At 44.5% G+C, this 26,777-nt stretch overlaps 2 protein-coding genes across 2 annotated transcripts in view; one reads left to right on the top strand and one right to left on the bottom strand.

The window, feature by feature from the left end:
* Positions 1-8,090, bottom strand: part of LOC109881161 (protein phosphatase methylesterase 1) — a 37,791-nt gene extending 29,701 nt beyond the window's left edge. Inside the window, exons 1-2 of the mRNA XM_031791631.1 lie at positions 7,847-8,090; positions 6,156-6,324 (exon numbers count right to left, since the gene is read on the bottom strand). Coding sequence (XP_031647491.1) covers positions 6,156-6,324; positions 7,847-8,067 — 390 coding nt within the window. The 5' untranslated portion in view covers positions 8,068-8,090. The remainder of the gene's footprint in view (positions 1-6,155; positions 6,325-7,846) is intronic.
* An 11,212-nt stretch (positions 8,091-19,302) lies between these two features.
* Positions 19,303-24,955, top strand: LOC116353912 (uncharacterized). The gene is made up of 2 exons (XM_031791627.1): positions 19,303-19,836; positions 21,331-24,955. Exon 2 carries the CDS (start codon positions 21,424-21,426, stop codon positions 23,908-23,910), a length of 2,487 nt encoding a protein of 828 aa, XP_031647487.1. The 5' UTR covers positions 19,303-19,836; positions 21,331-21,423; the 3' UTR covers positions 23,911-24,955.
* Positions 24,956-26,777: the final 1,822 nt, after the last annotated feature.

Here is a 26,777-nt window from a genome sequence, read left to right as displayed (position 1 = left end):
GTTTAGAGTAATGGTTTAGTTTAGAGTAATGGATTAGAGTAATGGTTTAGTTTAGAGTAATGGATTAGAGTAATGGTTTAGTTTAGAGTAATGGTTTAGTTTAGAGTAATGGATTAGAGTAATGGTTTAGTTTAGAGTAATGGATTAGTTTAGAGTAATGGATTAGAGTAATGGATTAGAGTAATGGTTTAGAGTAATGGATTAGAGTAATGGATTAGAGTAATGGTTTAGAGTAATGGTTTAGTTTAGTGTAATGGTTCAGTTTAGAGTAATGGTTTAGTTTAGAGTAATGGTTTAGTTTAGAGTAATAGTTCACTTTAGAGTAATGGATTAGAGTAATGGTTTAGAGTAATGGTTCAGTTTAGAGTAATGGTTTAGAGTAATGGTTCAGTTTAGAGTAATGGTTTAGAGTAATGGTTTAGTTTAGAGTAATGGATTAGAGTAATGGTTTAGTTTAGAGTAATGGATTAGAGTAATGGTTTAGTTTAGAGTAATGGTTTAGTTTAGAGTAACGGATTAGAGTAATGGTTCAGTTTATAGTAATGGTTTAGAGTAATGGTTTAGTTTAGAGTAATGGATTAGAGTAATGGTTTAGTTTAGAGTAATGGATTAGAGTAATGGTTTAGTTTAGAGTAATGGTTTAGTTTAGAGTAATGGATTAGTTTAGAGTAATGGATTAGAGTAATGGTTTAGTTTAGAGTAATGGTTTAGTTTAGAGTAATGGTTTAGTTTAGAGTAATGGTTTAGTTTAGAGTAATGGATTAGAGTAATGGTTTAGTTTAGAGTAATGGTTTAGTTTAGAGTAATGGATTAGAGTAATGGATTAGTTTAGAGTAATGGTTTAGAGTAATGGATTAGAGTAATGGATTAGAGTCATGGTTTAGTTTAGAGTAATGGTTTAGTTTAGAGTAATGGATTAGAGTAATGTATTAGTTTAGAGTAATGGTTTAGAGTAATGGATTAGAGTAATGGTTTAGATTAGAGTAATGGTTAAGTTTAGAGTAATGGTTCAGTTTAGAGTAATGGTTCAGTTTAGAGTAATGGTTTACAGTAATGGATTAGAGTAATGGTTTAGTTTAGAGTAATGGATTAGTTTAGAGTAATGGTTTAGAGTAATGGTTTAGAGTAATGGTTCAGTTTAGAGTAATGGTTTAGTTTAGAGTAATGGATTAGTTTAGAGTAATGGTTCAGTTTAGAGTAATGGATTAGTTTAGAGTAATAGTTTAGAGTAATGGTTTAGAGTAATGGTTTAGAGTAATGGTTTAGTTTAGAGTAATGGATTAGTTTAGAGTAATGGTTTAGAGTAATGGTTTAGAGTAATGGATTAGTTTAGAGTAATGGTTTAGTTTAGAATAATGGTTCAGTTTAGAGTAATTGATTAGTTTAGAGTAATGGTTTAGAGTAATGGATTAGTTTAGAGTAATGGATTAGTTTAGAGTAATGGTTTAGAGTAATTGTTTAGTTTAGAGTAATGGATTAGTTTAGAGTAATGGTTTAGAGTAATGGATTAGTTTAGGGTAATGGTTTAGAGTAATGGATTAGTTTAGAGTAATGGTTTAGTTTAGAGTAATGGTTTAGAGTAATGGTTTAGTTTAGAGTAATGGTTTAGAGTAATGGTTTAGTTTAGTGTAATGGTTCAGTTTAGAGTAATGGTTTAGTTTAGAGTAATGGTTTAGTTTAGAGTAATAGTTCACTTTAGAGTAATGGATTAGAGTAATGGTTTAGAGTAATGGTTCAGTTTAGAGTAATGGTTTAGAGTAATGGTTTAGAGTAATGGTTCAGTTTAGAGTAATGGTTTAGTTTAGAGTAATGGTTTAGTTTAGAGTAATGGATTAGAGTAATGGTTTAGTTTAGAGTAATGGTTTAGAGTAATGGATTAGTTTAGGGTAATGGATTAGTTTAGAGTAATGGATTAGTTTAGAGTAATGGTTTAGAGTAATGGATTAGTTTAGAGTAATGGATTAGTTTAGAGTAATGGTTTAGAGTAATTGTTTAGTTTAGAGTAATGGATTAGTTTAGAGTAATGGTTTAGAGTAATGGATTAGTTTAGGGTAATGGTTTAGAGTAATGGATTAGTTTAGAGTAATGGTTTAGTTTAGAGTAATGGTTTAGAGTAATGGTTTAGTTTAGAGTAATGGTTTAGAGTAATGGTTTAGTTTAGTGTAATGGTTCAGTTTAGAGTAATGGTTTAGTTTAGAGTAATGGTTTAGTTTAGAGTAATAGTTCACTTTAGAGTAATGGATTAGAGTAATGGTTTAGAGTAATGGTTTAGTTTATAGTAATGGATTAGAGTAATGGTTTAGTTTAGAGTAATGGTTTAGTTTAGAGTAATGGATTAGTTTAGAGTAATGGATTAGAGTAATGGTTTAGTTTAGAGTAATGGTTTAGTTTAGAGTAACGGATTAGAGTAATGGTTCAGTTTATAGTAATGGTTTAGAGTAATGGTTTAGTTTAGAGTAATGGATTAGAGTAATGGTTTAGTTTAGAGTAATGTATTAGAGTAATGGTTTAGTTTAGAGTAATGGTTTAGTTTAGAGTAATGGATTAGTTTAGAGTAATGGATTAGAGTAATGGTTTAGTTTAGAGTAATGGTTTAGTTTAGAGTAATGGTTTAGTTTAGAGTAATGGTTTAGTTTAGAGTAATGGATTAGAGTAATGGTTTAGTTTAGAGTAATGGTTTAGTTTAGAGTAATGGATTAGAGTAATGGATTAGTTTAGAGTAATGGTTTAGAGTAATGGATTAGAGTAATGGTTTAGTTTAGAGTAATGGTTTAGTTTAGAGTAATGGATTAGAGTAATGTATTAGTTTAGAGTAATGGTTTAGAGTAATGGATTAGAGTAATGGTTTAGATTAGAGTAATGGTTAAGTTTAGAGTAATGGTTCAGTTTAGAGTAATGGTTCAGTTTAGAGTAATGGTTTATAGTAATGGATTAGAGTAATGGTTTAGTTTAGAGTAATGGATTAGTTTAGAGTAATGGTTTAGAGTAATGGTTTAGAGTAATGGTTCAGTTTAGAGTAATGGTTTAGTTTAGAGTAATGGATTAGTTTAGAGTAATGGTTCAGTTTAGAGTAATGGATTAGTTTAGAGTAATAGTTTAGAGTAATGGTTTAGAGTAATGGTTTAGAGTAATGGTTTAGTTTAAGGTAATGGATTAGTTTAGAGTAATGGTTTAGAGTAATGGTTTAGAGTAATGGATTAGTTTAGAGTAATGGATTAGTTTAGAGTAATGGTTTAGAGTAATTGTTTAGTTTAGAGTAATGGATTAGTTTAGAGTAATGGTTTAGAGTAATGGATTAGTTTAGGGTAATGGTTTAGAGTAATGGATTAGTTTAGAGTAATGGTTTAGTTTAGAGTAATGGTTTAGAGTAATGGTTTAGTTTAGAGTAATGGTTTAGAGTAATGGTTTAGTTTAGTGTAATGGTTCAGTTTAGAGTAATGGTTTAGTTTAGAGTAATGGTTTAGTTTAGAGTAATAGTTCACTTTAGAGTAATGGATTAGAGTAATGGTTTAGAGTAATGGTTCAGTTTAGAGTAATGGTTTAGAGTAATGGTTCAGTTTAGAGTAATGGTTTAGAGTAATGGTTCAGTTTAGAGTAATGGTTTAGTTTAGAGTAATGGTTTAGTTTAGAGTAATGGATTAGAGTAATGGTTTAGTTTAGAGTAATGGTTTAGAGTAATGGATTAGTTTAGGGTAATGGATTAGTTTAGAGTAATGGATTAGTTTAGAGTAATGGTTTAGAGTAATGGTTTAGAGTAATTGTTTAGTTTAGAGTAATGGATTAGTTTAGAGTAATGGTTTAGAGTAATGGATTAGTTTAGGGTAATGGTTTAGAGTAATGGATTAGTTTAGAGTAATGGTTTAGTTTAGAGTAATGGTTTAGAGTAATGGTTTAGTTTAGAGTAATGGTTTAGAGTAATGGTTTAGTTTAGTGTAATGGTTCAGTTTAGAGTAATGGTTTAGTTTAGAGTAATGGTTTAGTTTAGAGTAATAGTTCACTTTAGAGTAATGGATTAGAGTAATGGTTTAGTTTAGAGTAATGGATTAGAGTAATGGTTAGTTTAGAGTAATGGTTTAGTTTAGAGTAATGGATTAGTTAAGAGTAATGGATTAGAGTAATGGTTTAGTTTAGAGTAATGGTTTAGTTTAGAGTAATGGTTTAGTTTAGAGTAATGGTTTAGTTTAGAGTAATGGATTAGAGTAATGGTTTAGTTTAGAGTAATGGTTTAGTTTAGAGTAATGGATTAGAGTAATGGATTAGTTTAGAGTAATGGTTTAGAGTAATGGATTAGAGTAATGGATTAGAGTAATGGTTTAGTTTAGAGTAATGGTTTAGTTTAGAGTAATGGATTAGAGTAATGGATTAGCTTAGAGTAATGGTTTAGAGTAATGGATTATAGTAATGGTTTAGATTAGAGTAATGGTTAAGTTTAGAGTAATGGTTCAGTTTAGAGTAATGGATTAGTTTAGAGTAATGGTTTAGAGTAATGGTTTAGAGTAATGGTTCAGTTTAGAGTAATGGTTTAGTTTAGAGTAATGGATTAGTTTAGAGTAATGGTTCAGTTAGAGTAATGGATTAGTTTAGAGTAATAGTTTAGAGTAATGGTTTAGAGTAATGGTTTAGTTTAGAGTAATGGATTAGTTTAGAGTAATGGTTTAGAGTAATGGTTTAGAGTAATGGATTAGTTTAGAGTAATGGTTTATAGTAATGGATTAGTTTAGAGTAATGGTTTAGTTTAGAATAATGGTTCAGTTTAGAGTAATTGATTAGTTTAGAGTAATGGTTTAGAGTAATGGATTAGTTTAGAGTAATGGATTAGTTTAGAGTAATGGATTAGTTTAGAGTAATGGTTTAGAGTAATTGTTTAGTTTAGAGTAATGGATTAGTTTAGAGTAATAGTTCACATTAGAGTAATGGATTAGAGTAATGGTTTAGAGTAATGGTTCAGTTTAGAGTAATGGTTTAGAGTAATGGTTCAGTTTAGAGTAATGGTTTAGAGTAATGGTTCAGTTTAGAGTAATGGTTTAGTTTAGAGTAATGGTTTAGTTTAGAGTAATGGATTAGAGTAATGGTTTAGTTTAGAGTAATGGTTTAGAGTAATGGATTAGTTTAGGGTAATGGATTAGTTTAGAGTAATGGATTCGTTTAGAGTAATGGTTTAGAGTAATGGATTAGTTTAGAGTAATGGATTAGTTTAGAGTAATGGTTTAGAGTAATTGTTTAGTTTAGAGTAATGGATTAGTTTAGAGTAATGGTTTAGAGTAATGGATTAGTTTAGGGTAATGGTTTAGAGTAATGGATTAGTTTAGAGTAATGGTTTAGTTTAGAGTAATGGTTTAGAGTAATGGTTTAGTTTAGAGTAATGGTTTAGAGTAATGGTTTAGTTTAGTGTAATGGTTCAGTTTAGAGTAATGGTTTAGTTTAGAGTAATGGTTTAGTTTAGAGTAATAGTTCACTTTAGAGTAATGGATTAGAGTAATGGTTTAGAGTAATGGTTCAGTTTAGAGTAATGGTTTAGAGTAATGGTTCAGTTTAGAGTAATGGTTTAGAGTAATGGTTCAGTTTAGAGTAATGGTTTAGTTTAGAGTAATGGTTTAGTTTAGAGTAATGGATTAGAGTAATGGTTTAGTTTAGAGTAATGGTTTAGAGTAATGGATTAGTTTAGGGTAATGGTTTAGAGTAATGGTTCAGTTTAGAGTAATGGTTTAGTTTAGAGTAATGGTTTAGAGTAATGGTTCAGTTTAGAGTAATGGTTTAGAGTAATTGTTCAGTTTAGAGTAATGGTTTAGAGTAATGGTTCAGAGTAATGGTTCAGTTTAGAGTAATGGTTTAGTTTAGAGTAATGGTTTAGTTTAGAGTAATGGTTCAGTTTAGAGTAATAGTTTAGAGTAATGGTTTAGAGTAATGGTTTAGTTTAGAGTAATGGTTTAGTTTAGAGTAATGGTTCAGTTTAGAGTAATGGATTAGTTTAGAGTAATGGATTAGTTTAGAGTAATGGTTTAGAGTAATGGTTTAGAGTAATGGATTAGTTTAGAGTAATGGTTCAGAGTAATGGGTCAGACAGGACTGAACTAAGGGGAACACATGTAACCTTACAGGATTGTGAACGTTGTTCACCGAGCTGTAGATAATAATTGTAAAGATAGTGGACTCACAGTAAAAACAGCCCAGGACAAGGCAGAGTGTCCTCCTCCGTGCAGCAGAACCAGTAGAGGTCCATCAGTCCCGTTCCTGTAGACCCTGAACACATCTCTGGTCTCTGACGGTCCTACTGGGATGTCCTCTGACTGGTCAAAATACTGCCTCCACGACACTGCTGAGTAACTGGTAGAGGAGAATACACAGAGTTAGTGTGGTGGGGGGGGGGTGTAACGTGTGTGTGTGTGTGGCAGTGTGGGGGGGGTGGTAACGTGTGTGAGTGTGGCAGTGTGGGGGTGTAACATGTGTGTGTGTGGCAGTGGGGGGGGGTGTAGTGTGTGTGTGTGGGGGGGGTGTAACGTGTGTGAGTGTGTGGTGGTGGTGGGGGGTGTAACGTGTGTGTGTGTGGCGGAGGGGGGTGTAGTGTGTGTGTGTGTGGGGGGGGGGGGGGGGGTGTAACGTGTGTGAGTGTGTGGTGGTGGTGGTGGGGGGGGGGGGGGGTGTAAAATCTAATTTTATTTGTCACATGCTCCAAATACAACAGGGGTAGACTTTCCAACAATGCAGAGTTCAAAATGAGCAAAAGTAAAAAGCTAATAGTAACACATTGCCTGTGCGTGTGTGTGTGTGTGTGTGTGTGTGTGTGTGTGTGTGTGTGTGTGTGTGTGTGTGTGTGTGTGTGTGTGTGTGTGTGTGTGTGTGTGTGTGTGTGTGTGTGTGTGTGTGTGTGTGTGTGTGTGCGTGCGTGCAGGTGTGTGTGTGTGTGTGTGTGTGTGTGTGTGTGTGCGGGTGTGTGTGTGTAGCCTGTCTGTGAAATGTGGATCTGATATGATTGATAACTCTCACAACAACCCATTTTAAAGACGGTGAACTATATTAGTTATCACTTTCCTGCCGATGATTCTATCCCATTCTAGAAAGCAGACAGAACCCTCTAGATTAGAACACTAGACTTCAACACAGACAGAACCCTCTAGATTAGAACACTAGACTACAACACAGACAGAACCCTCTAGATTAGATCACTAGACTACAACACAGACAGAACCCTCTTGATTAGAGCACTAGACTACAACACAGACAGAACCCTCTAGATTAGAGCACTAGACTACAACACAGACAGAACCCTCTAGATTAGAGCACTAGACTACAACACAGACAGAACCCTCTAGATTAGCACATTAGACTACAACACAGACAGAACCCTCTTGATTAGAGCACTAGACTACAACACAGACAGAACCCTCGAGAACACAGAACATTAGAACACAGACGGAACACTTAGTCTGAAACACAAACATTAAACTATTACACCGACAGAACCTTTGAGAACACAGAACACTAGACTATAATATAGACAGAACCCTCTAGAACACAGAACACTAGACTAGTACACAGACAGAACCCTCTAGAACACAGAACACTAGACTAGTACACAGACAGAACCCTCTAGAACACAGAACACTAGACTATAATATAGACAGAACCCTCTAGAACACAGAACACTAGACTATAATATAGACAGAACCCTCTAGAACACAGAACACTAGACTAGAACAGAGACAGAACACTCAAGATTAAAACAGCTGAACACTCTAGAACACAAAACACACTAGACTATAACATTTGACAGAACGCTCAGGAAACACTTTAGAACACAGAACACCTAATAGAACACAGACAGAACCCCTTCTAGAATATAACTCACTTCTCTGTGTCGAAGCTGTCCTCCCACATCCTCCTGGGTGGCAGTGGACAGGTGTCAGGCTCAGCCTGTGTCTCTGGCTGGAGGTCCTCCGGTACCTTCAGGGGCTCTGCTACAGGCAGCGTAGGGTCTGCAGCAGGGTGTGGTAGCTGAGGGTAATCTGCCGACTGTGGGGCTCCTAGACCTAGAGAACTAGTCTCCACCTCACTGCGTACCTCTGCCATCGACCAAATGACATCTAACAGTGTGGCACGAAGCCTAAGTACCCACCAAGTACACTACAAGTACCTGACAGGACAATGCGTGGGTTTCGTCCCAAATGGCACCCTTTTCCCTATAGAGTGCACTACTTTTGACCAGAGTCATCGGGTCAAGCAGCGCATTATATAAGGAAGAAGTGCACTATATAGGGAATATGCTACCATTTGGGATACAGTCTTAGACAGATGGTGAGGACAGGTAGCATCTGGGATAGAACGTCCTATTGGTTAAGGGCCCTGGGGAGTGTGTGACCTAGGTGACTGCTGACCAATGGTGTACCTCCAGAGAAGGCTGTGTGAGACGGTATGATGTGCTGGGAGAGGATTCTAGAACTAAGGGATGATTTTAAAATATAACGTTTGGGAATTAAAGGAGGAATCAGCAGTTACATAATAAATAAATAAAAATTCATTATATATCAATTCATAGATTGTTGAAGAATATAACTTATAAATGCCTCATGATCTCAGTTCAACTGTCACACTCCATCAGAACCCCCCCTTGAAAAAAACTTGTTTTATTCCGATGTTTGTAAATAAAGTAAATATAAACAAACACTAACAAATTATCATATTGAGCTTTTATTAGTCCTGCGGGGTCACAGCCAGCCGTTATCCCAACTCCCCCTTCTGGGGGCGGGGTCACAGCCAGCTGTTATCCCAACTCCCCCTTCTGGGGGCGGGATCACAGCCAGCCGTTATCCCAACTCCCCCTTCTGGGGGCGGGGTCACAGCCAGCCGTTATCCCAACTCCCCCTTCTGGGGGCGGGGTCACAGCCAGCTGTTATCCCAACTCCCCCTTCTGGGGGCGGGGTCACAGCCAGCCGTTATCCCAACTCCCTCTTCTGGGGGCGGGGTCACAGCCAGCCGTTATCCCAACTCCCTCTTCTGGGGGCGGGGTCACAGCCAGCCGTTATCCCAACTCCCTCTTCTGGGGGCGGGGTCACAGCCAGCCGTTATCCCAACTCCCCCTTCTGGGGGCGGGGTCACAGCCAGCCGTTATCCCAACTCCCCCTTCTGGGGGCGGGGTCACAGCCAGCCGTTATCCCAACTCCCTCTTCTGGGGGCGGGGTCACAGCCAGCTGTTATCCCAACTCCCCCTTCTGGGGGCGGGGTCACAGCCAGCCGTTATCCCAACTCCCCCTTCTGGGGGCGGGGTCACAGCCAGCCGTTATCCCAACTACCCCTTCTGGGGGCGGGGTCACAGCCAGCCGTTATCCCAACTCCCCCTTCTGGGGGCGGGGTCACAGCCAGCCGTTATCCCAACTCCCCCTTCTGGGGGCGGGGTCACAGCCAGCCGTTATCCCAACTCCCCCTTCTGGGGGCGGGGTCACAGCCAGCCGTTATCCCAACTCCCCCTTCTGGGGGCGGGGTCACAGCCAGCTGTTATCCCAACTCCCTCTTCTGGGGGCGGGGTCACAGCCAGCCGTTATCCAAACTCCTTCTGGGGGCGGGGTCACAGCCAGCCGTTATCCCAACTCCCTCTTCTGGGGGCGGGGTCACAGCCAGCTGTTATCCCAACTCCCTCTTCTGGGGGCGGGGTCACAGCCAGCCGTTATCCAAACTCCTTCTGGGGGCGGGGTCACAGCCAGCCGTTATCCCAACTCCCCCTTCTGGGGGCGGGGTCACAGCCAGCCGTTATCCCAACTCCCCCTTCTGGGGGCGGGGTCACAGCCAGCCGTTATCCCAACTCCCCCTTCTGGGGGCGGGGTCACAGCCAGCCGTTATCCCAACTCCCCCTTCTGGGGGCGGGGTCACAGCCAGACATTATCCCAACTCCCCCTTCTGGGGGCGGGGTCACAGCCAGCCATTTATCCCAACTCCCTCTTCTGGGGGCGGGGTCACAGCCAGCTGTTATCCCAACTCCCTCTTCTGGGGGCGGGGTCACAGCCAGCCATTTATCCCAACTCCCTCTTCTGGGGGCGGGGTCACAGCCAGCTGTTATCCCAACTCCCCCTTCTGGGGGCGGGGTCACAGCCAGCCGTTATCCCAACTCCCCCTTCTGGGGGCGGGGTCACAGCCAGCCATTTATCCCAACTCCCTCTTCTGGGGGCGGGGTCACAGCCAGCTGTTATCCCAACTCCCTCTTCTGGGGGCGGGGTCACAGCCAGCCGTTATCCCAACTCTCCCTTCTGGGGGCGGGGTCACAGCCAGCTGTTATCCCAACTCCCTTTTCTGGGGGCGGGGTCACAGCCAGCCGTTATCCAAACTCCTTCTGGGGGCGGGGTCACAGCCAGCCGTTATCCCAACTCCCCGTTCTGGGGGCGGGGTCACAGCCAGCCGTTATCCCAACTCCCCCTTCTGGGGGCGGGGTCACAGCCAGCCATTATCCCAACTCCCCCTTCTGGGGGCGGGGTCACAGCCAGCCTTTATCCCAATTCCCCCTCATGGGTGCGGGGTCACAGCCAGCCATTATCCCACCTCCCCCTTCTGGGGGCGGTGTCACAGCCAGACATTATCCCAACTCCTCCTTCTGGGGGGCAGTTACCAGCCGTTACCAACGGCAACCCTGGAGCAATTAGAGTCATGTTTCTAGGGTAGATGGGCAAATTTTTCACCTTGTTGGATCAGGGATTTGAACGAGCAACATCTTAGTTACTGGTCTAGTACTCTAACTGCTAGGCCACCTGCTGGCCATATCATGACCGGTCAGACCTAGCATTCATACATTACTCCACCCTCATCCCTCAGTTTTTTTTTTACCAAAACAGGGGCGGGGATCATGCTTTGTTATTGTTTCTACTGCCCATTGCCCCTTTAATGAAGGATTTAATCAATTGTGAGTATGATTTTAGTTTAATACCAGATAGATATGCAGTTGAAGTCAGAAGTTTACATAAACCTTTAGCCAAATACATTTAAACTCAGTTTTTTCACAATTCCTGACATTTAAAAAAATTCTGACCCACTTTATTTTCCGAATGTGAAATGTCAGAATAATAGTAGAGAGAATTACTTATTTCAGCTTTTATTTCTTTCATCACGTTCCCAGTGGGTCAGAAGTTTACATACACTCAATTAGTATTTGGTAGCATTGCCTATAAATGGTTTAACTTGGGTCAAACGTATCGGGTAGCCTTCCACAACCTTCTCACAATAAGTTGGGTGAATTTTGGCTCATTCCTCCTGACAGAGCTGGTATAACTGAGTCAGGTTTGTAGGCCTCCTTGCTCGCACACCGTTTTTCAGTTCTGCCCACATATTTTCTATAGGATTGAGGTCAGGGCTTTGTGATGGCCACTCCAATACTTTGACTTTATTGTCCTTAAGACATTTTGCCACAACTTTGGAAGTATGCTTGGGGTCATTGTCCATTTGGAAGACCCATTTGCGACCAAGCTTTAACTTCCTGATTGATGTCTTGAGATGTTGCTTCAATATATCCGCATAATTTTCCTACCTCATGATGCCATCTATTTTGTGAAGTGCACCAGTCCTTCCAAAGTTTATGTAAACTTCTGACTTCAACTGTAGAAACCAAGAGAGACAGAAAGCCCTTATGATAAACTTTTAAGAAGAAAGCTGTTGTTGTGGGGAAGAATATATTTCTTGGCCCTAGAACATTCTCATAGTCACACACACACACACACACACACACACACACACACACACACACACACACACACACACACACACACACACACACACACACACACACACACACACACACACACACACACACACACACACACACACACACACACACACAGCTGGTCGTGACAGTCGTGGCTGGTTTCTAAGCAACAACGGCCCTGTTAGTATATACAGGATGACGGCAGAGAGAGGAGATACACGGCCTGGAAATGCATATTAGAGAGACATAATACCTTCATTCAAATACAAACATATACATATCTTTCCATCTCAATACACAGATAAACAGTGATGAATGGGTGTAGGATTTGGGTCTACTCCATCTCTTCCACTCCGGCGTTCGACGTCGCCGGTACACCGTTCCTGGGATCCATCATTACGTTATGACACTCACCTGGACTCCATTATCTCCCTCCCTGGGGTTCCTTCCTCAGTCTGTTCCTGGGATCCATCATTACGTTATGACCTGGACTCCATTACCTCCCTCCCTGGGGTTCCTTCCTCAGTCGGGTCCTGGGATCCATCATTACATTATGATACTCACCTGGACTCCATTACCTCCCTCCCTGGGGTTCCTTCCTTAGTTGGTTCCTGGGATCCATCATTACGTTATGATACTCACCTGGACTCCATTACCTCCCTCCCTGGGGTTCCTTCCTCAGTCTGTTCCTGGGATCCATCATTACGTTATGACCTGGACTCCATTACCTCCCTCCCTGGGGTTCCTTCCTCAGTCGGGTCCTGGGATCCATCATTACATTATGATACTCACCTGGACTCCATTACCTCCCTCCCTGGGGTTCCTTCCTTAGTCGGTTCCTGGGATCCATCATTACGTTATGATACTCACCTGGACTCCATTACCTCCCTCCCTGGGGTTCCTTCCTTAGTTGGTTCCTGGGATCCATCATTACGTTATGATACTCACCTGGACTCCATTACCTCCCTCCCTGGGGTTCCTTCCTCAGTCTGTTCCTGGGATCCATCATTACGTTATGACCTGGACTCCATTACCTCCCTCCCTGGGGTTCCTTCCTCAGTCGGGTCCTGGGATCCATCATTACATTATGATACTCACCTGGACTCCATTACCTCCCTCCCTGGGGTTCCTTCCTTAGTCGGTTCCTGGGATCCATCATTACGTTATGATACTCACCTGGACTCCATTACCTCCCTCCCTGGGGTTCCTTCCTCAGTCTGTTCCTGGGATCCATCATTACGTTATGATACTCACCTGGACTCCATTACCTCCCTCCCTGGGGTTCCTTCCTCAGTCTGTTCCTGGGATCCATCATTACGTTATGACCTGGACTCCATTACCTCCCTCCCTGGGGTTCCTTCCTCAGTCGGTTCCTGGGATCCATCATTACGTTATGACCTGCACTCCATTACCTCCCTCCCTGGGGTTCCTTCCTCAGTCTGTTCCTGGGATCCATCATTACGTTATGACCTGGACTCCATTACCTCCCTCCCTGGGGTTCCTTCCTCAGTCGGGTCCTGGGATCCATCATTACGTTATGATACTCACCTGGACTCCATTACCTCCCTCCCTGGGGTTCCTTCCTCAGTCGGTTCCTGGGATCCATCATTACGTTATGACCTGGACTCCATTACCTCCCTCCCTGGGGTTCCTTCCTCAGTCTGTTCCTGGGATCCATCATTACGTTATGATACTCACCTGGACTCCATTACCCCCCTCCCTGGGGTTCCTTCCTCAGTCTGTTCCTGGGATCCATCATTACGTTATGATACTCACCTGGACACCATTACCTCCCTCCCTGGGGTTCCTTCCTCAGTCTGTTCCTGGGATCCATCATTACGTTATGATACTCACCTGGACTCCATTACCTCCCTCCCTGGGGTTCCTTCCTCAGTCTGTTCCTGGGATCCATCATTACGTTATGACCTGGACTCCATTACCTCCCTCCCTGGGGTTCCTTCCTCAGTCGGTTCCTGGGATCCATCATTACGTTATGACCTGGACTCCATTACCTCCCTCCCTGGGGTTCTTTCCTCAGTCGGTTCCTGGGATCCATCATTACGTTATGACCTGGACTCCATTACCTCCCTCCCTGGGGTTCCTTCCTCAGTCAGTTCCTGGGATCCATCATTACGTTATGATACTCACCTGGACTCCATTACCTCCCTCCCTGGGGTTCCTTCCTCAGTCGGTTCCTGGGATCCATCATTACGTTATGACCTGGACTCCATTACCTCCCTCCCTGGGGTTCCTTCCTCAGTCTGTTCCTGGGATCCATCATTACGTTATGACCTGGACTCCATTACCTCCCTCCCTGGGGTTCCTTCCTCAGTCTGTTCCTGGGATCTATCATTACGTTATGATACTCACCTGGACTCCATTACCTCCCTCCCTGGGGTTCCTTCCTCAGTCGGTTCCTGGGATCCATCATTACGTTATGATACTCACCTGGACTCCATTACCTCCCTCCCTGGGGTTCCTTCCTCAGTCTGGTACTGGGATCCATCATTTCGTTATGACCTGGACTCCATTACATCCCTCCCTGGGGTTCCTTCCTCAGTCGGTTCCTGGGATCCATCATTACGTTATGACCTGGACTCCATTACCTCCCTCCCTGGGGTTCCTTCCTCAGTCGGTTCCTGGGATCCATCATTACGTTATGACCTGGACTCCATTACCTCCCTCCCTGGGGTTCCTTCCTCAGTCAGTTCCTGGGATCCATCATTACGTTATGATACTCACCTGGACTCCATTACCTCCTTCACTGGGGTTCCTTCCTCAGTCTGTTCCTGGGATCCATCATTACGTTATGACACTCACCTGGACTCCATTACCTCCCTCCCTGGGGTTCCTTCCTCAATCGGTTCCTGGGATCCATCATTACATTATGACACTCACCTAAACTCCATTACCTCCCTCCCTGGGGTTCCTTCCTCAATCGGTTCCTGGGATCCATCATTACGTTATGATACTCACCTAGACTCCATTACCTCCCTCCCTGGGGTTCCTTCCTCAATCGGTTCCTGGGATCCATCATTACGTTATGATACTCACCTAGACTCCATTACCTCCCTCCCTGGGGTTCCTTCCTCAATCGGTTCCTGGGATCCATCATTATGTTATGACACTCACCTAGACTCCATTACCTCCCTCCCTGGGGTTCCTTCCTCAATCGGTTCCTGGGATCCATCATTATGTTATGATATTCACCTAGACTCCATTACCTCCCTCCCTGGGGTTCCTTCCTCAGTCTATTCCTGGGATCCATCATTACGTTATGATACTCACCTGGACTCCATTACCTCCCTCCCTGGGGTTCCTTCCTCAGTCTGTTCCTGGGATCCATCATTACGTTATGATACTCACCTGGACTCCATTACCTCCCTCCCTGGGGTTCCTTCCTCAGTCTGTTCCTGGGATCCATCATTACGTTATGATACTCACCTGGACTCCATTACCTCCCTCCCTGGGGTTCCTTCCTCAGTCTGTTCCTGGGATCCATCATTACGTTATGACACTCACCTGGACTCCATTACCTCCCTCCCTGGGGTTCCTTCCTCAGTCTGTTCCTGTCTTATTGAACGTTGCACCTGCTTCTCAACTCACAGCGTCTCCGTTACACTGGTTTGATTTAGGTTGGTTTTGATAAGCCAGTAGGTTCAACTTCAATGTGGTGTGATTTGGGTTGGTTTTGATAAGCCAATAGGTTCAACTTCAAGCTGGTTTGATTTAGGTTGGTTTTGATAAGCCAGTAGGTTCAACTTCAATGTGGTGTGATTTGGGTTGGTTTTGATAAGCCAGTAGGTTCAACTTCAATGTGGTGTGATTTGGGTTGGTTTTGATAAGCCAGTAGGTTCAACTTCAAGTTGGTGTGATTTGAGTAATAATAGGTTTATATAAACCGGTGAACTACAGCATCGAGAAGGTCTAGGGGCTTCGTTTAAGTTCTATTGATGTTGCAGTGTTATTTCCTACTTCCTACTTCCTGTTTCTTCTGCTTAGGGGGAAATTTAATTTATTTATTACAAAGCTAAAAGTTTCAAAACCAAATAGTCAAGTTGTCTAATTAATTATACATTCAACCCAAGAAGAAGAAGAGAATAGAGAAATGTTATGATTTAAATTCAGACAGTTGGAATATAAAATAATAAAATAGAATTGAACGGTCCTATATCGATAGGACAGATAAGTAGCACCAGTGGCGACCCGTCATTCAGGGCAGGTAGCGCAGAGCCCCACCTGTCCACACAAAGATTATAATATACACAGCACCAGTGAAAAGATTGGACACACCTACTACATTGTAGAATAATAGTGAAAATATCGAAACTATGAAATAACACACATGGAATCAGGTAGTTACCAAAAAAAAGTGTTAAACAAATCATAATATATTTTATATTTGAGATTCTTCAAAGTTGCCACCCTTTGCCTTAATGACAGCTTTGCACACTCTTGACATTCTCTCAACCAGCTCCACCTGGAATGCTGCAGCGTATCGCTGCAGAATGCTGTGGTAGCCATGCTGGTTAAGTGTGCCTTGAATTCTAAATAAATCACAGGGTGTCACCAGCAAAGCAGCATCACACCATCTCACCTCCTCCTCCATGCTTCACGGTGGGAAATACAGAATGCTGTGGTAGCCATGCTTGATTGTTTTTGCGACTGCACTTGAAGAAACTTTAAAAGTTCTTGACATTTTACGGATTGACTGACCTTCATGTCAGTGCTTTCTGTGGTGGTGGGGCAGCCAGCAGAAAAATACGGAGCGTAGGGGTTGGTAATGTTCTGTAGTTGCGCCATGATTGGCTCAGTGTTCTGTCACTCATGGGGACACCACGTCACCTCACAATCTACGGGGAGAGCTCGAAAATTCAAGCCCCTCGGGTGCTGCCATAGAGTTCCATTAGAAGTGCCCATCCAAGAAGGCTCAAAGTCATTGGCCAAAGATAAAATGATATCTACCGTAGCTTTGTACTTGTACATGTCAACATCATACTTTCAAAATCATAGCTAGCAAGCTAGAGAAGCAATCATCATCATGAATCAAATTGACAATCTACTGGCAAATCCTTTTCAATCCATGAAAATAAATTATAAAACGTATCGGTGTTCATCGGCCATTGGACATAAACATTACACAAGTTGGAAATCGCAAATTCAGCAATGAGTGGTTTTGAAGGAATCAGTGGCTAACTGCAAGCATTGCAAAGCAATCATTAGCCTGCTATTCAGTGGAGTGGGTGTGTGGTCCAGGTCTGGGTTTAAGGGTCTCTTTTCCAAGCTTAAAAGGATAAACATTCACATGTATCACAATGGGTCAGAAAAGGTTGAATGCATTGTCCACGCTGTCAATCCAGCATGACTTCTGCCGCATTTCAAAACAACTGGAAACTCAGAACTGGGAAATCTCAGGCTTCAGTGAGTTCAAGATGACTGGGAACTCGGAACTGGGAAATCTCAGGCTTCAGTGAGTTCAAGACGACTGGGAACTCGGAACTGGGAAATCTCAGGCTTCAGTGAGTTCAAGACAACTGGGAACTCGGAACTGGGAAATCTCAGGCTTCAGTGAGTTCAAGACAACTGAGAACTCGGAAATCTCAGGCTTCAGTGAGTTCAAGACAACTGGGAACTCGGAACTGGGAAATCTCAGGCTTCAGTGAGTTCAAGACAACTGGGAACTCGGAACTGGGAAATCTCAGGCTTCAGTGAGTTCAAGACAACTGGGAACTCGGAACTGGGAAATCTCAGGCTTCAGTGAGTTCAAGACAACTGGGAACTCGGAACTGGGAAATCTCAGGCATCAGTGAGTTTAAGACAACTGGGAACTCGGAACTGGGAAATCTCAGGCTTCAGTGAGTTCAAGACAACTGGGAACTGGGAACTGGGAAATCTCAGGCTTCAGTGAGTTCAAGACAACTGGGAACTGGGAACTGGGAAATCTCAGGCTTCAGTGAGTTCAAGACAACTGGGAACTGGGAACTGGGAAATCTCAGGCTTCAGTGAGTTCAAGACAACTGGGAACTGGGAACTGGGAAATCTCAGGCTTCAGTGAGTTCAAGACAACTGGGAACTCGGAACTGGGAAATCTCAGGCTTCAGTGAGTTCAAGACAACTGGGAACTCGGAACTGGGAAATCTCAGGCTTCAGTGAGTTCAAGACAACTGGGAACTCGGAACTGGGAAATATCAGGCTTCAGTGAGTTCAAGACAACTGGGAACTCGGAACTGGGAAAATAACGAGCTCCGACTGGGGTAAAACGTTTTGAACGGTCATCCAACTCAGAATTCCAAGTGGGGAACTCAGGCCTCTTTCTAGAGCTCCGACCTGAAGATCACTGATGTCATGATTCCAAGTGGGGAACTCTGGCCTCTTTCTAGAGCTCCGACCTGAAGATCACCGACATCTTGACATTCAACCTTGTTTTTTTCCCCACAGTGCCCAGTTGTCTTGGAAGCACCATAAGTGCAGAGAATGCCAGACTGTAATGCCAAAATTTGCCCACAAGTATCGCTGTGAGAACAGCACAACAAGGTGAGTCCTAAAATGTCTTGTATGCTGCTGTATAAATGATGTAATATACCAGGGAGATATGTATACTGTAGCTAAGAGAGTAATACTAAGTGTATGCTGTGCAGTAAGTTGTTAGGGAGATATGTATACTGTAGTAATACTAATTGTATGTCGTGTAGAAATATGCCAGGGAGATATGTATACTGTAACTAATTAATACTAAGTGTATGTTGTGCAGTAAGCTGTTAGGACCCCATGTGCTTCGTCCTAATAACTTGGTCCCTTTCATTACTTACTGTTACTGCCTACTGTTCTAACTTGGTGGTGTACATGTAGTCTATAGCCTGTTTAAGAGAAATTGTATCATTGAATATTGTTAAAGCTTTCATTATCTGCTTATATTCCTCCCCCTTTATTTATCATAAGGTCCTGACTTGGTGTACAGGGAGAATTCTGTAGCTGCCATTCAAAAGTGCTGAACAAATAGTTATATTGACAAATGCCATGTATTAATAGAAATTATGGATTTGCCTTTTATCCGCTTATCTTCCCCTTATGCCGTTGTTTTGTACATCTCAACTGTCAGTAGAAACCACAAGTCAGCCATGTTTTGTACATCTCAACTGTCAGTAGAAACCACAAGTCAGCCATGTTTTGTACATCTCAACTGTCAGTAGAAACCACAAGTCAGCCATGTTTTGTACATCTCAACTGTCAGTAGAAACCACAAGTCAGCCATGTTTTGTACATCTCAACTGCCAGTAGAAACCACAAGTCAGCCATGTTTTGTTTTTTAACGGCATGAGGCTGAATGAACCGTTTCGCTGCCAGACAAGGCTTCACTAATAGCCAGGTGTAGCGGCGGTAAGAATTAATTCCCATGGTGCTGGAAAGAAAGCTCTGCTGTTGGGACAGCTTTATATAGACCCTAACAGTTTTTGTGGGCACCGTGTGTCACCGTTATATAGTGCAATGAATGTATTGTTTAGTGTTGTATAGCGGCTTTGCTGTCACGCATTTACAACATTTTGGGGAGCTTGCCCCAACAAGATTTACATGCTAAAATCGCCACTGTGTAACACCAAGACCCCCTTGAAAATGATCAATACACTTCTTGTGTAGGCTTTACGAAACACTCCCATTAGGGGGTTAAATAGCTTATAGAAAATGTGTATGATAACTTGAGACGCGCGACCTAGTTAGCTCGGATTCTCTTCTATTTTCCTCTGCTCTCTCTGCCCCGTGATGTTTTCGTGTATCCATCCTTGAATGCGTGGTGGCACCCCGCCGCGCTCTCTCTCTCTCTCGCCTCCCTCCGGACTCTAGGATCTCCCATCTCCATCTCTGTCTCCGCCCCCAATGAATGCATCGTTTCATTCATTCACCTACTGTATGCAAAGGGTAGCGAGTCGCGTTCACTGACAAATGAAAGACGCACCAAGAAGGACACGCATTGCAAGTGTATCGTAATCGCTTTGACAAAAAAAAACAAAAAAACGATTCAAAATAATCGTGGATTTTCTGCTAAATAACTGCAAGAAAACGCGATCTTTCTAAGACGTTCTGTGCCTCCCTATAGGCTGATAACGTTATGGATTCCTTGGCAAGGTCGACAGTAACTTCAGGTAGTGGAATACGAGCGAAAGGTACGTGTGTATGAGGCGTGGGCTAGTTTATTTACCAGTTGATTGTGTGTAAAGCTGTCGTTTCCGGTATAAACGTTAATTTAGATTCATATTTAACTCACAGTAGGTTTCAGGGATGTTTATATATTAACATATAGGCTATAGATGATGTCAATGATGGTCCTGATAAGCTTTAGATTTGCAGGAAGATAACCCAGGAGAGGAGGGGAGAGGAAGAACAGGAGGGGAGGGGAGGGGAGATGATAGGAGAGGACATGAGAGGAGGGGAGGAGAGGAGAGGAGAGGAGGGTAGGGTAGGGGAGATGACAGGGGAGAAGGGGAGAGGACATGAGAGGAGGGGAGGGGAGAGGAGATGAAAGGAGATGAGGGGAGGAGGGGAGGGGATAGGAGATGAGGGGAGAGGAGAGGAGAGGAGAGGAGAGGAGAGGAGAGGAGAGGAGAGGAGAGGAGAGGAGAGGAGAGGAGAGGAGAGGAGAGGAGAGGAGAGGAGAGGAGAGGAGAGGAGAGGAGAGGAGAGGAGAGGAGAGGAGAGGAGAGGAGAGGAGAGGAGAGGAGAGGAGAGGATAGGAGAGGAGGGGATAGGAGAAGAGGGGAGGGGAGAGGAGAAGAGGGGAGGGGAGAGGACAGGAGGGGAAAGGAGAGGAGGTGAGGGGAGAGGACAGGAGAGGAAGGGAGGGGAGGGGAAAGGAGAAGAGGGGAAAGGAGAGGAGATGAGGGGAGGTGAGGGGAAAGGAGAGGAGATCAGGGCAGGGGAGAGAAGTGAGAAGGGGAGAGGAGATGAGGGGAAAGGAGAGGAGGTGAGGGAAAAGGACAGGAGAGGAAGGGAGGGGAGGGGAGGGAAAATGAGAAGAGGGTAAAGGAGAGGAGGTGAGGGGAGGGGAGAGGACAGGAGAGGAAGGGAGGAGAGGGGAAAGGAGAAGAGGGTAAAGGAGAGGTGAGGGGAGAGGACAGGAAATGAAGGGAGGGGAGGGGAAAGGAGAGGAGATGAGGGGAGGGGAGGTGAGGGGAGTGGACAGGACAGGAGAAGAAGGGAGGGGAGGAGATGAGGGGAGAGGAAGGGAGAAGAGGGGAAAGGAGAGGAGATGAGGGGAGGAGAGGAAGGGAGAAGAGGGGAAAGGAGAGGAGATGAGGAAGGGAGAAGAGGGGAAAGGGGAGGAGCGGAAGGGAGAAGAAAGGAGGGGAGGAGATGAGGGGAGAGGACAGGAGAGGAAGGGAGGGGAAGGGAAAGGAGAGGAGATGAAGGGAGGTGAGGGGACAGGAGATGAGAAGGTGGGGGGATATTTAGTTTAGTCACATCTGTATTTCAGAGTATCATCAGTGACAACAAATGTATAATCCTGACACTGCTATGTTGTTTTCCAAGCAAATATTTAAAATGTGTGTTGAGAGAAATCATATCTATTTTCCTATTTCTATTTTCCAATAACACATTTATTGTACTGCAATTCAAGTAAGCCTAATGACTATAATATACATTTGGTAATTCTCCACCAGGCTATCAATGTGAAGATCAACCATTGACTCCAACAACCAATCAATTCACTTCTAACTGTACCTGAGGGGGTTCTAGAAGACAACGCCATTGCCATGGAAACGCCCCCGGGTTCCAAGCGGAGGACGGTGGTCGCACAGATGGAGTCGCCCCGCGCAGGGGGTGTGGCTATGCTTGTTGACGTCCTCGGCAACACAGAACCCAACACCAACCGAGGGGTGGAGCCTAAACTCAATCTCCAACTGTCGCCAGGTGAGGCCTTCCCCCATGTCGCCGCGGATACCAGGAAGTTGAATGGAGGACTTGGTAGTGGCACCTCACCTTCCTGTCTGAGGGCTGATTGCACGGGAAAGGAGGGATCATGGCAGAGTAAAGGAGGGAGTATAGTTGTGAGCGGAGGAGGGAGAGGAGGAGGGGTATTAAAACCACTAACAACGCCTGAGAGAGAGGAAGCTAAGAAAAGCAGGATCCCTATGGCTCTCTCCTTGAAGACGGACACACACACCCACACACACTCCTCACACACCACACACACTCCTCACACACCACACACCCACACACACTCCTCACACACCACACACACCACACACACGACCACTACTAGCAGCGAACGAAGGCTGAGGTCTCCCAACATCAAACACACCACAAGCCCTAAAACACACACACACCGAACAGAACACACCTGGGATGCCAGCTCCAAAGTAGAACACTCCAGAACCCATCACTTGTCTGCGGTGAACTCCAAGCCCTCGGCTTCCAGAACCATGCAGGGTTCTAAGGATAATCAGAAGGGTTCTAGTTCTAAAGGTCCTGCTCCACCACCCGCCCCTCTGGCCACCTCAAGCCCCAAATGTAGAACCACCGTTGACGTGATGCTCACATCAACCACCTCTGACATCATCACAGGGGGACGAGCTTCGGACTCTGACCTGTCGATGGGATCACTAGGGGTCAAGGGCAACACACCTCATAATTCTCCATTCCTGACCCCTGACCCCTTTGCTACGGCAACAGACAACACAGAGACGACTCTAGAAAACGCAGCTCGCCAACTGGAATCCAAAATGGCCGCCAAAGTCTCAGAGGGGTCGTCGACAGGGACGATGAGATCACAGAGCGGCACCTGTCTGATAGGAGGGGGAATGTCCGCAGGACCTACGCTATCCCAGAAGGCCATGCAGCAGAGTGACACGGCGGCGACGTGCGAGGCCCTGGAGAGGGACGTCCATTCCCCAGAGTATCGCCGGGATGACGGACATAGCCAAGACGATTGCGCAGGCCAGTTGCTGTGGGAGACCAAAACACCTGGAGTCCCGCTGGGAGACCCGAGTCACGTGGGAGATGGAAATGTCATCGCCGTCACCGGCGGCAACAACAATGAAGCGTCGTCAAGGGCAACGGAGAAGGGGAAGAAAGAAATGGGAAGAAAGGAGGAGAAGGATAAACACCAGCCTCCAGGGACCTGGAGCTCCAGAGTGCGTAAAGAGGCCGGCACCATGACTAACCCCAACGAGGTGAGGCGTTCCTGGGGTGAGGCCCGGAGGGAGGTAGGGGTTCAGGCTGTAGTGGAGGTGTGTGACCACTCCGCCACTACCAGCCCCCGCCTGCTCACCCTGTCCCTACGCACTCACCGTGGCAACGCAGGGAAACAGGAAGGGGTTGCTAGTGACAGACAGAGAGACACAGACTCGCGGTCCAATGGGATGACAGCTGGGGTTCAGAGGGGGAGTATCCTTGTCTGTGACCTCTGCATGGACCAGCAGGTCAGAGGTCAGGGGTTAAATGGAGAACTGGGGCCTTTGATTGGTTTACAGAGCTGTCAGTCAAGGTTGGTCACACCGCAGAACCAGGAGGCGGGACTGAATGCAGTAGCCCCGCCCCTGTGCTGCATTCCTATTGGCCTAGCCCCATTCCAACACATCTGTCAGATAGACATCGAGCTCTGCAGCCAATCAGAGCACCCGAGCAGTAAAGATAAGCTGCCGACCACCAATGAGGAGCTGCCGACCAGTGTCACCAACGACAAGCAGCAGAAACCATCCGAGACCCACATCAAAGCTAAAACCAGACAGACAGACAATTCAGGTACCAAGACTAGCCACAAACACAGAACCCACTCCTCTCCTTCCCACTCCTCCTCTCACAGGACCCACAGACACAAACCAGGCTCGGGCAGAGACAAACAGAAACCGGGGTTGGAATGGAACCAGACTGGATCGGACCTGTTCCAGCCAGACCCAGGGAAGAGTACCACCAAACTGACTGCGGAGAATGACCCCGAACAGGAGAGGAAGGACTCTGGGCCGGTGCAGAACGTGGTTTGGGACGAACAAGGGATGACCTGGGAGGTGTACGGCGCGTCGGTGGATCTAGAGAGTCTGGGGTTCGCCATCCAGTCACACCTGCAGTGTAAGATCCGAGAGCACGAGAAACGCATCGGAACACTACGGAAGTCTGTCTCCCTAGAGGTTCCCTCTCCGGGATCGAAGAAGTGGAAGGAGAAGAAGAGGAGGAGCGTTATCCGGTCAATATGCCGACCGGGATGCTGCAGGAAACCTCCCGCGTCGCCCGCAGGGAAGTGATACAGTCTCGGAATGTTTGGAATGTTTACAGACGAAACATTCTAGAACGTTCTAAATCTAGATTGTAGATCTGTTCTAGAACATCACCCGTCAGGAAGTGAGAGAATATTCAGGAATGTTCGTGGGCATTCCAGAATGTTCACGGATGGATATTCTAGAACAACATTATAGTCACAGGAGGTTGGTGGCCCTCTAATTGGGGAAGACGAGCTCGTGGTTACGACTGGAGCGGAGTTAGTGGAATGGTATCAAATACACCAAACACCTGGTTTCCATGGTTTCCATGTTGTTTGCTGCCATTCCATTGACTCTTTCCCAGCCTCCATTATTATGATGCTCCTCCCCCTCGGCAGTCTCCATTATTATGATGCTCCTCCCCCTCAGCAGTCTCCATTATTATGATGCTCCTCCCCCTCGGCAGTCTCCATTATTATGATGCTCCTCCCCCTCGGCAGCCCCATTATTATGATGCTCCTCCCCCTCGGCAGCCTCCATTATTATGATGCTCCTCCCCCTTGGCAGTCTCCATTATTATGATGCTCCTCCCCCTCGGCAGTCTCCATTATTATGATGCTCCTCCCCCTCGGCAGTCTCCATTATTATGATGCTCCTCCCCCTCGGCAGCCCCATTATTATGATGCTCCTCCCCCTCGGCAGCCCCCATTATTATGATGCTCCTCCCCCTCGGCAGCCTCCATTATTATGATGCTCCTCCCCCTCGGCAGCCTCCCACTGGTTCTAATCTGGAACATTCTGGAACAGCAAACCTGTTCCTGAAATCTGATTACGAGGATACATTTTCTACAGTTGTATCTTGGAGTCGTTCTCGGGAAGGAGAAGAGATGTTCAATCCGTCAACTGTTTGTAGCACAAGGACACAAAAAAAACTGAAACTATGGACAACTTTCACGCTTTGCTATGATACCACGTATCTGCTGTTAGCCAAGACAGTAGCCACATGAACAGCAAGGTTATGTCCCAGAAGGCACTCTGTCACACCCTACTTATAGTGTGCTACTTTTGACCAGAGCCCATACAGGGAATAAGGGGGGGGGGGGGGGGGGGGATTTTGGGACACGGACCATGACCTATACTGTATCACTGTATCATTGAACGAAGAAGATGAGTTTGTAGCTAAAACTGGATAAAAGGCAATACGATTATATGATTCTCAAGAATGTATGAGAGTAGCTACAATACACTGTTTATCGACATCAGCTGTTTTCACTGAGAGACTCAATATACATTCATATCAGCTGTTTTCACTGAGGAGAGACTCAATATACATTCATATCAGCTGTTTTCACTGAGGAGAGACTCAATATACATTCATATCAGCTGTTTTCACTGAGAGACTCAATATACATTCATATCAGCTGTTTTCACTGAGAGACTCAATATACATTCATATCAGCTGTTTTCACTGAGGAGAGACTCAATATATATTCATATCAGCTGTTTTCACTGAGAGACTCAATATACATTCATATCAGCTGTTTTCACTGAGGAGAGACTCAATATACATTAACATCAGCTGTTTTCACTGAGAGACTCAATATACATTCATATCAGCTGTTTTCACTGAGAGACTCAATATACATTCATATCAGCTGTTTTCACTGAGAGACTCAATATACATTCATATCAGCTGTTTTCACTGAGGAGAGACTCAATATACATTCATATCAGCTGTTTTCACTGAGAGACTCAATATACATTCATATCAGCTGTTTTCACTGAGGAGAGACTCAATATACATTCATATCAGCTGTTTTCACTGAGGAGAGACTCAATATACATTAACATCAGCTGTTTTCACTGAGAGACTCAATATACATTAACATCAGCTGTTTTCACTGAGAGACTCAATATACATTCATATCAGCTGTTTTCACTGAGGAGAGACTCAATATATATATTCATATCAGCTGTTTTCACTGAGGAGATCATAGGTGGTATTTTGTATAATAGTTTAGACTAACACTAACAGAAATACATGAATTATACATTTTACTGTGACACAATGGAATACACTGTATTAGTACTGTATGGGAATGGAGCAAGAACCCTGAAGTATAGGGCTTCACGAGTGCTTGAAGCGTCACCACAGACCCGGGTTCGATCCCAGGCTGTGTCACAACCAGCCGTGACCTGGAGTCCCATAGGGCGGCGCACAATTGGCCCAGCGTCGTCCGGGTTAGAGGAGGGTTTGGCCGGTGGGGGCTCTACTTGGCTCATCGCGCTCTAGCGACTCCTTGTGGTGGGCCGGGTGCCTGCAGGCTGACTCTCGTCATCAGTTGAACAGTGTTTCCTCCGACACATTGGTGCGTCTGGCTTCCCGGGTTAAGCGGGGAGGGTGTTTAAGGAGTGCGGTTTAGTGAGTCACGTTTCGGAGGATGCATGACTCGACCTTCGCCTCTCCCGAGGCCGTTGGGGAGTTGCAGCGATTAGACAAGATTGCAATTGGATATCATGAAATTTGGGGGGGGGGGGGGGGGTAAAATACAACAACAAAAAACACTGTGGCAAGAAATAACTTTATTTATCTTATATATGATCACATTCCAGGACTTCAAAATAACTTTATTCATATTTTACAGTATATGATCACATTCCAGGACTTCAAAATAACTTTATTCATATTTTACAGTGTATGATCACATTCCAGGACTTCAAAATAACTTTATTCATATTTTACAGTATATGATCACATTCCAGGACTTCAAAATAACTTTATTCATATTTTACAGTATATTGTAGCACTCCGTTTTAGCTAACTCATAGTAGCTCTACTATTCCATTAACTTTCCCAAGATGTCCCCAGGTGTTCTAGAAATCCTGCTTGGAAGATCCCGTGAATTTAAACG

The sequence above is a fragment of the Oncorhynchus kisutch genome, linkage group LG16, assembly GCF_002021735.2.
Source record: "Oncorhynchus kisutch isolate 150728-3 linkage group LG16, Okis_V2, whole genome shotgun sequence".
In the NCBI taxonomy this organism is placed as follows: Eukaryota; Metazoa; Chordata; class Actinopteri; order Salmoniformes; family Salmonidae; genus Oncorhynchus; species Oncorhynchus kisutch.
This window is presented reverse-complemented; position numbering and strand designations above follow the sequence as displayed.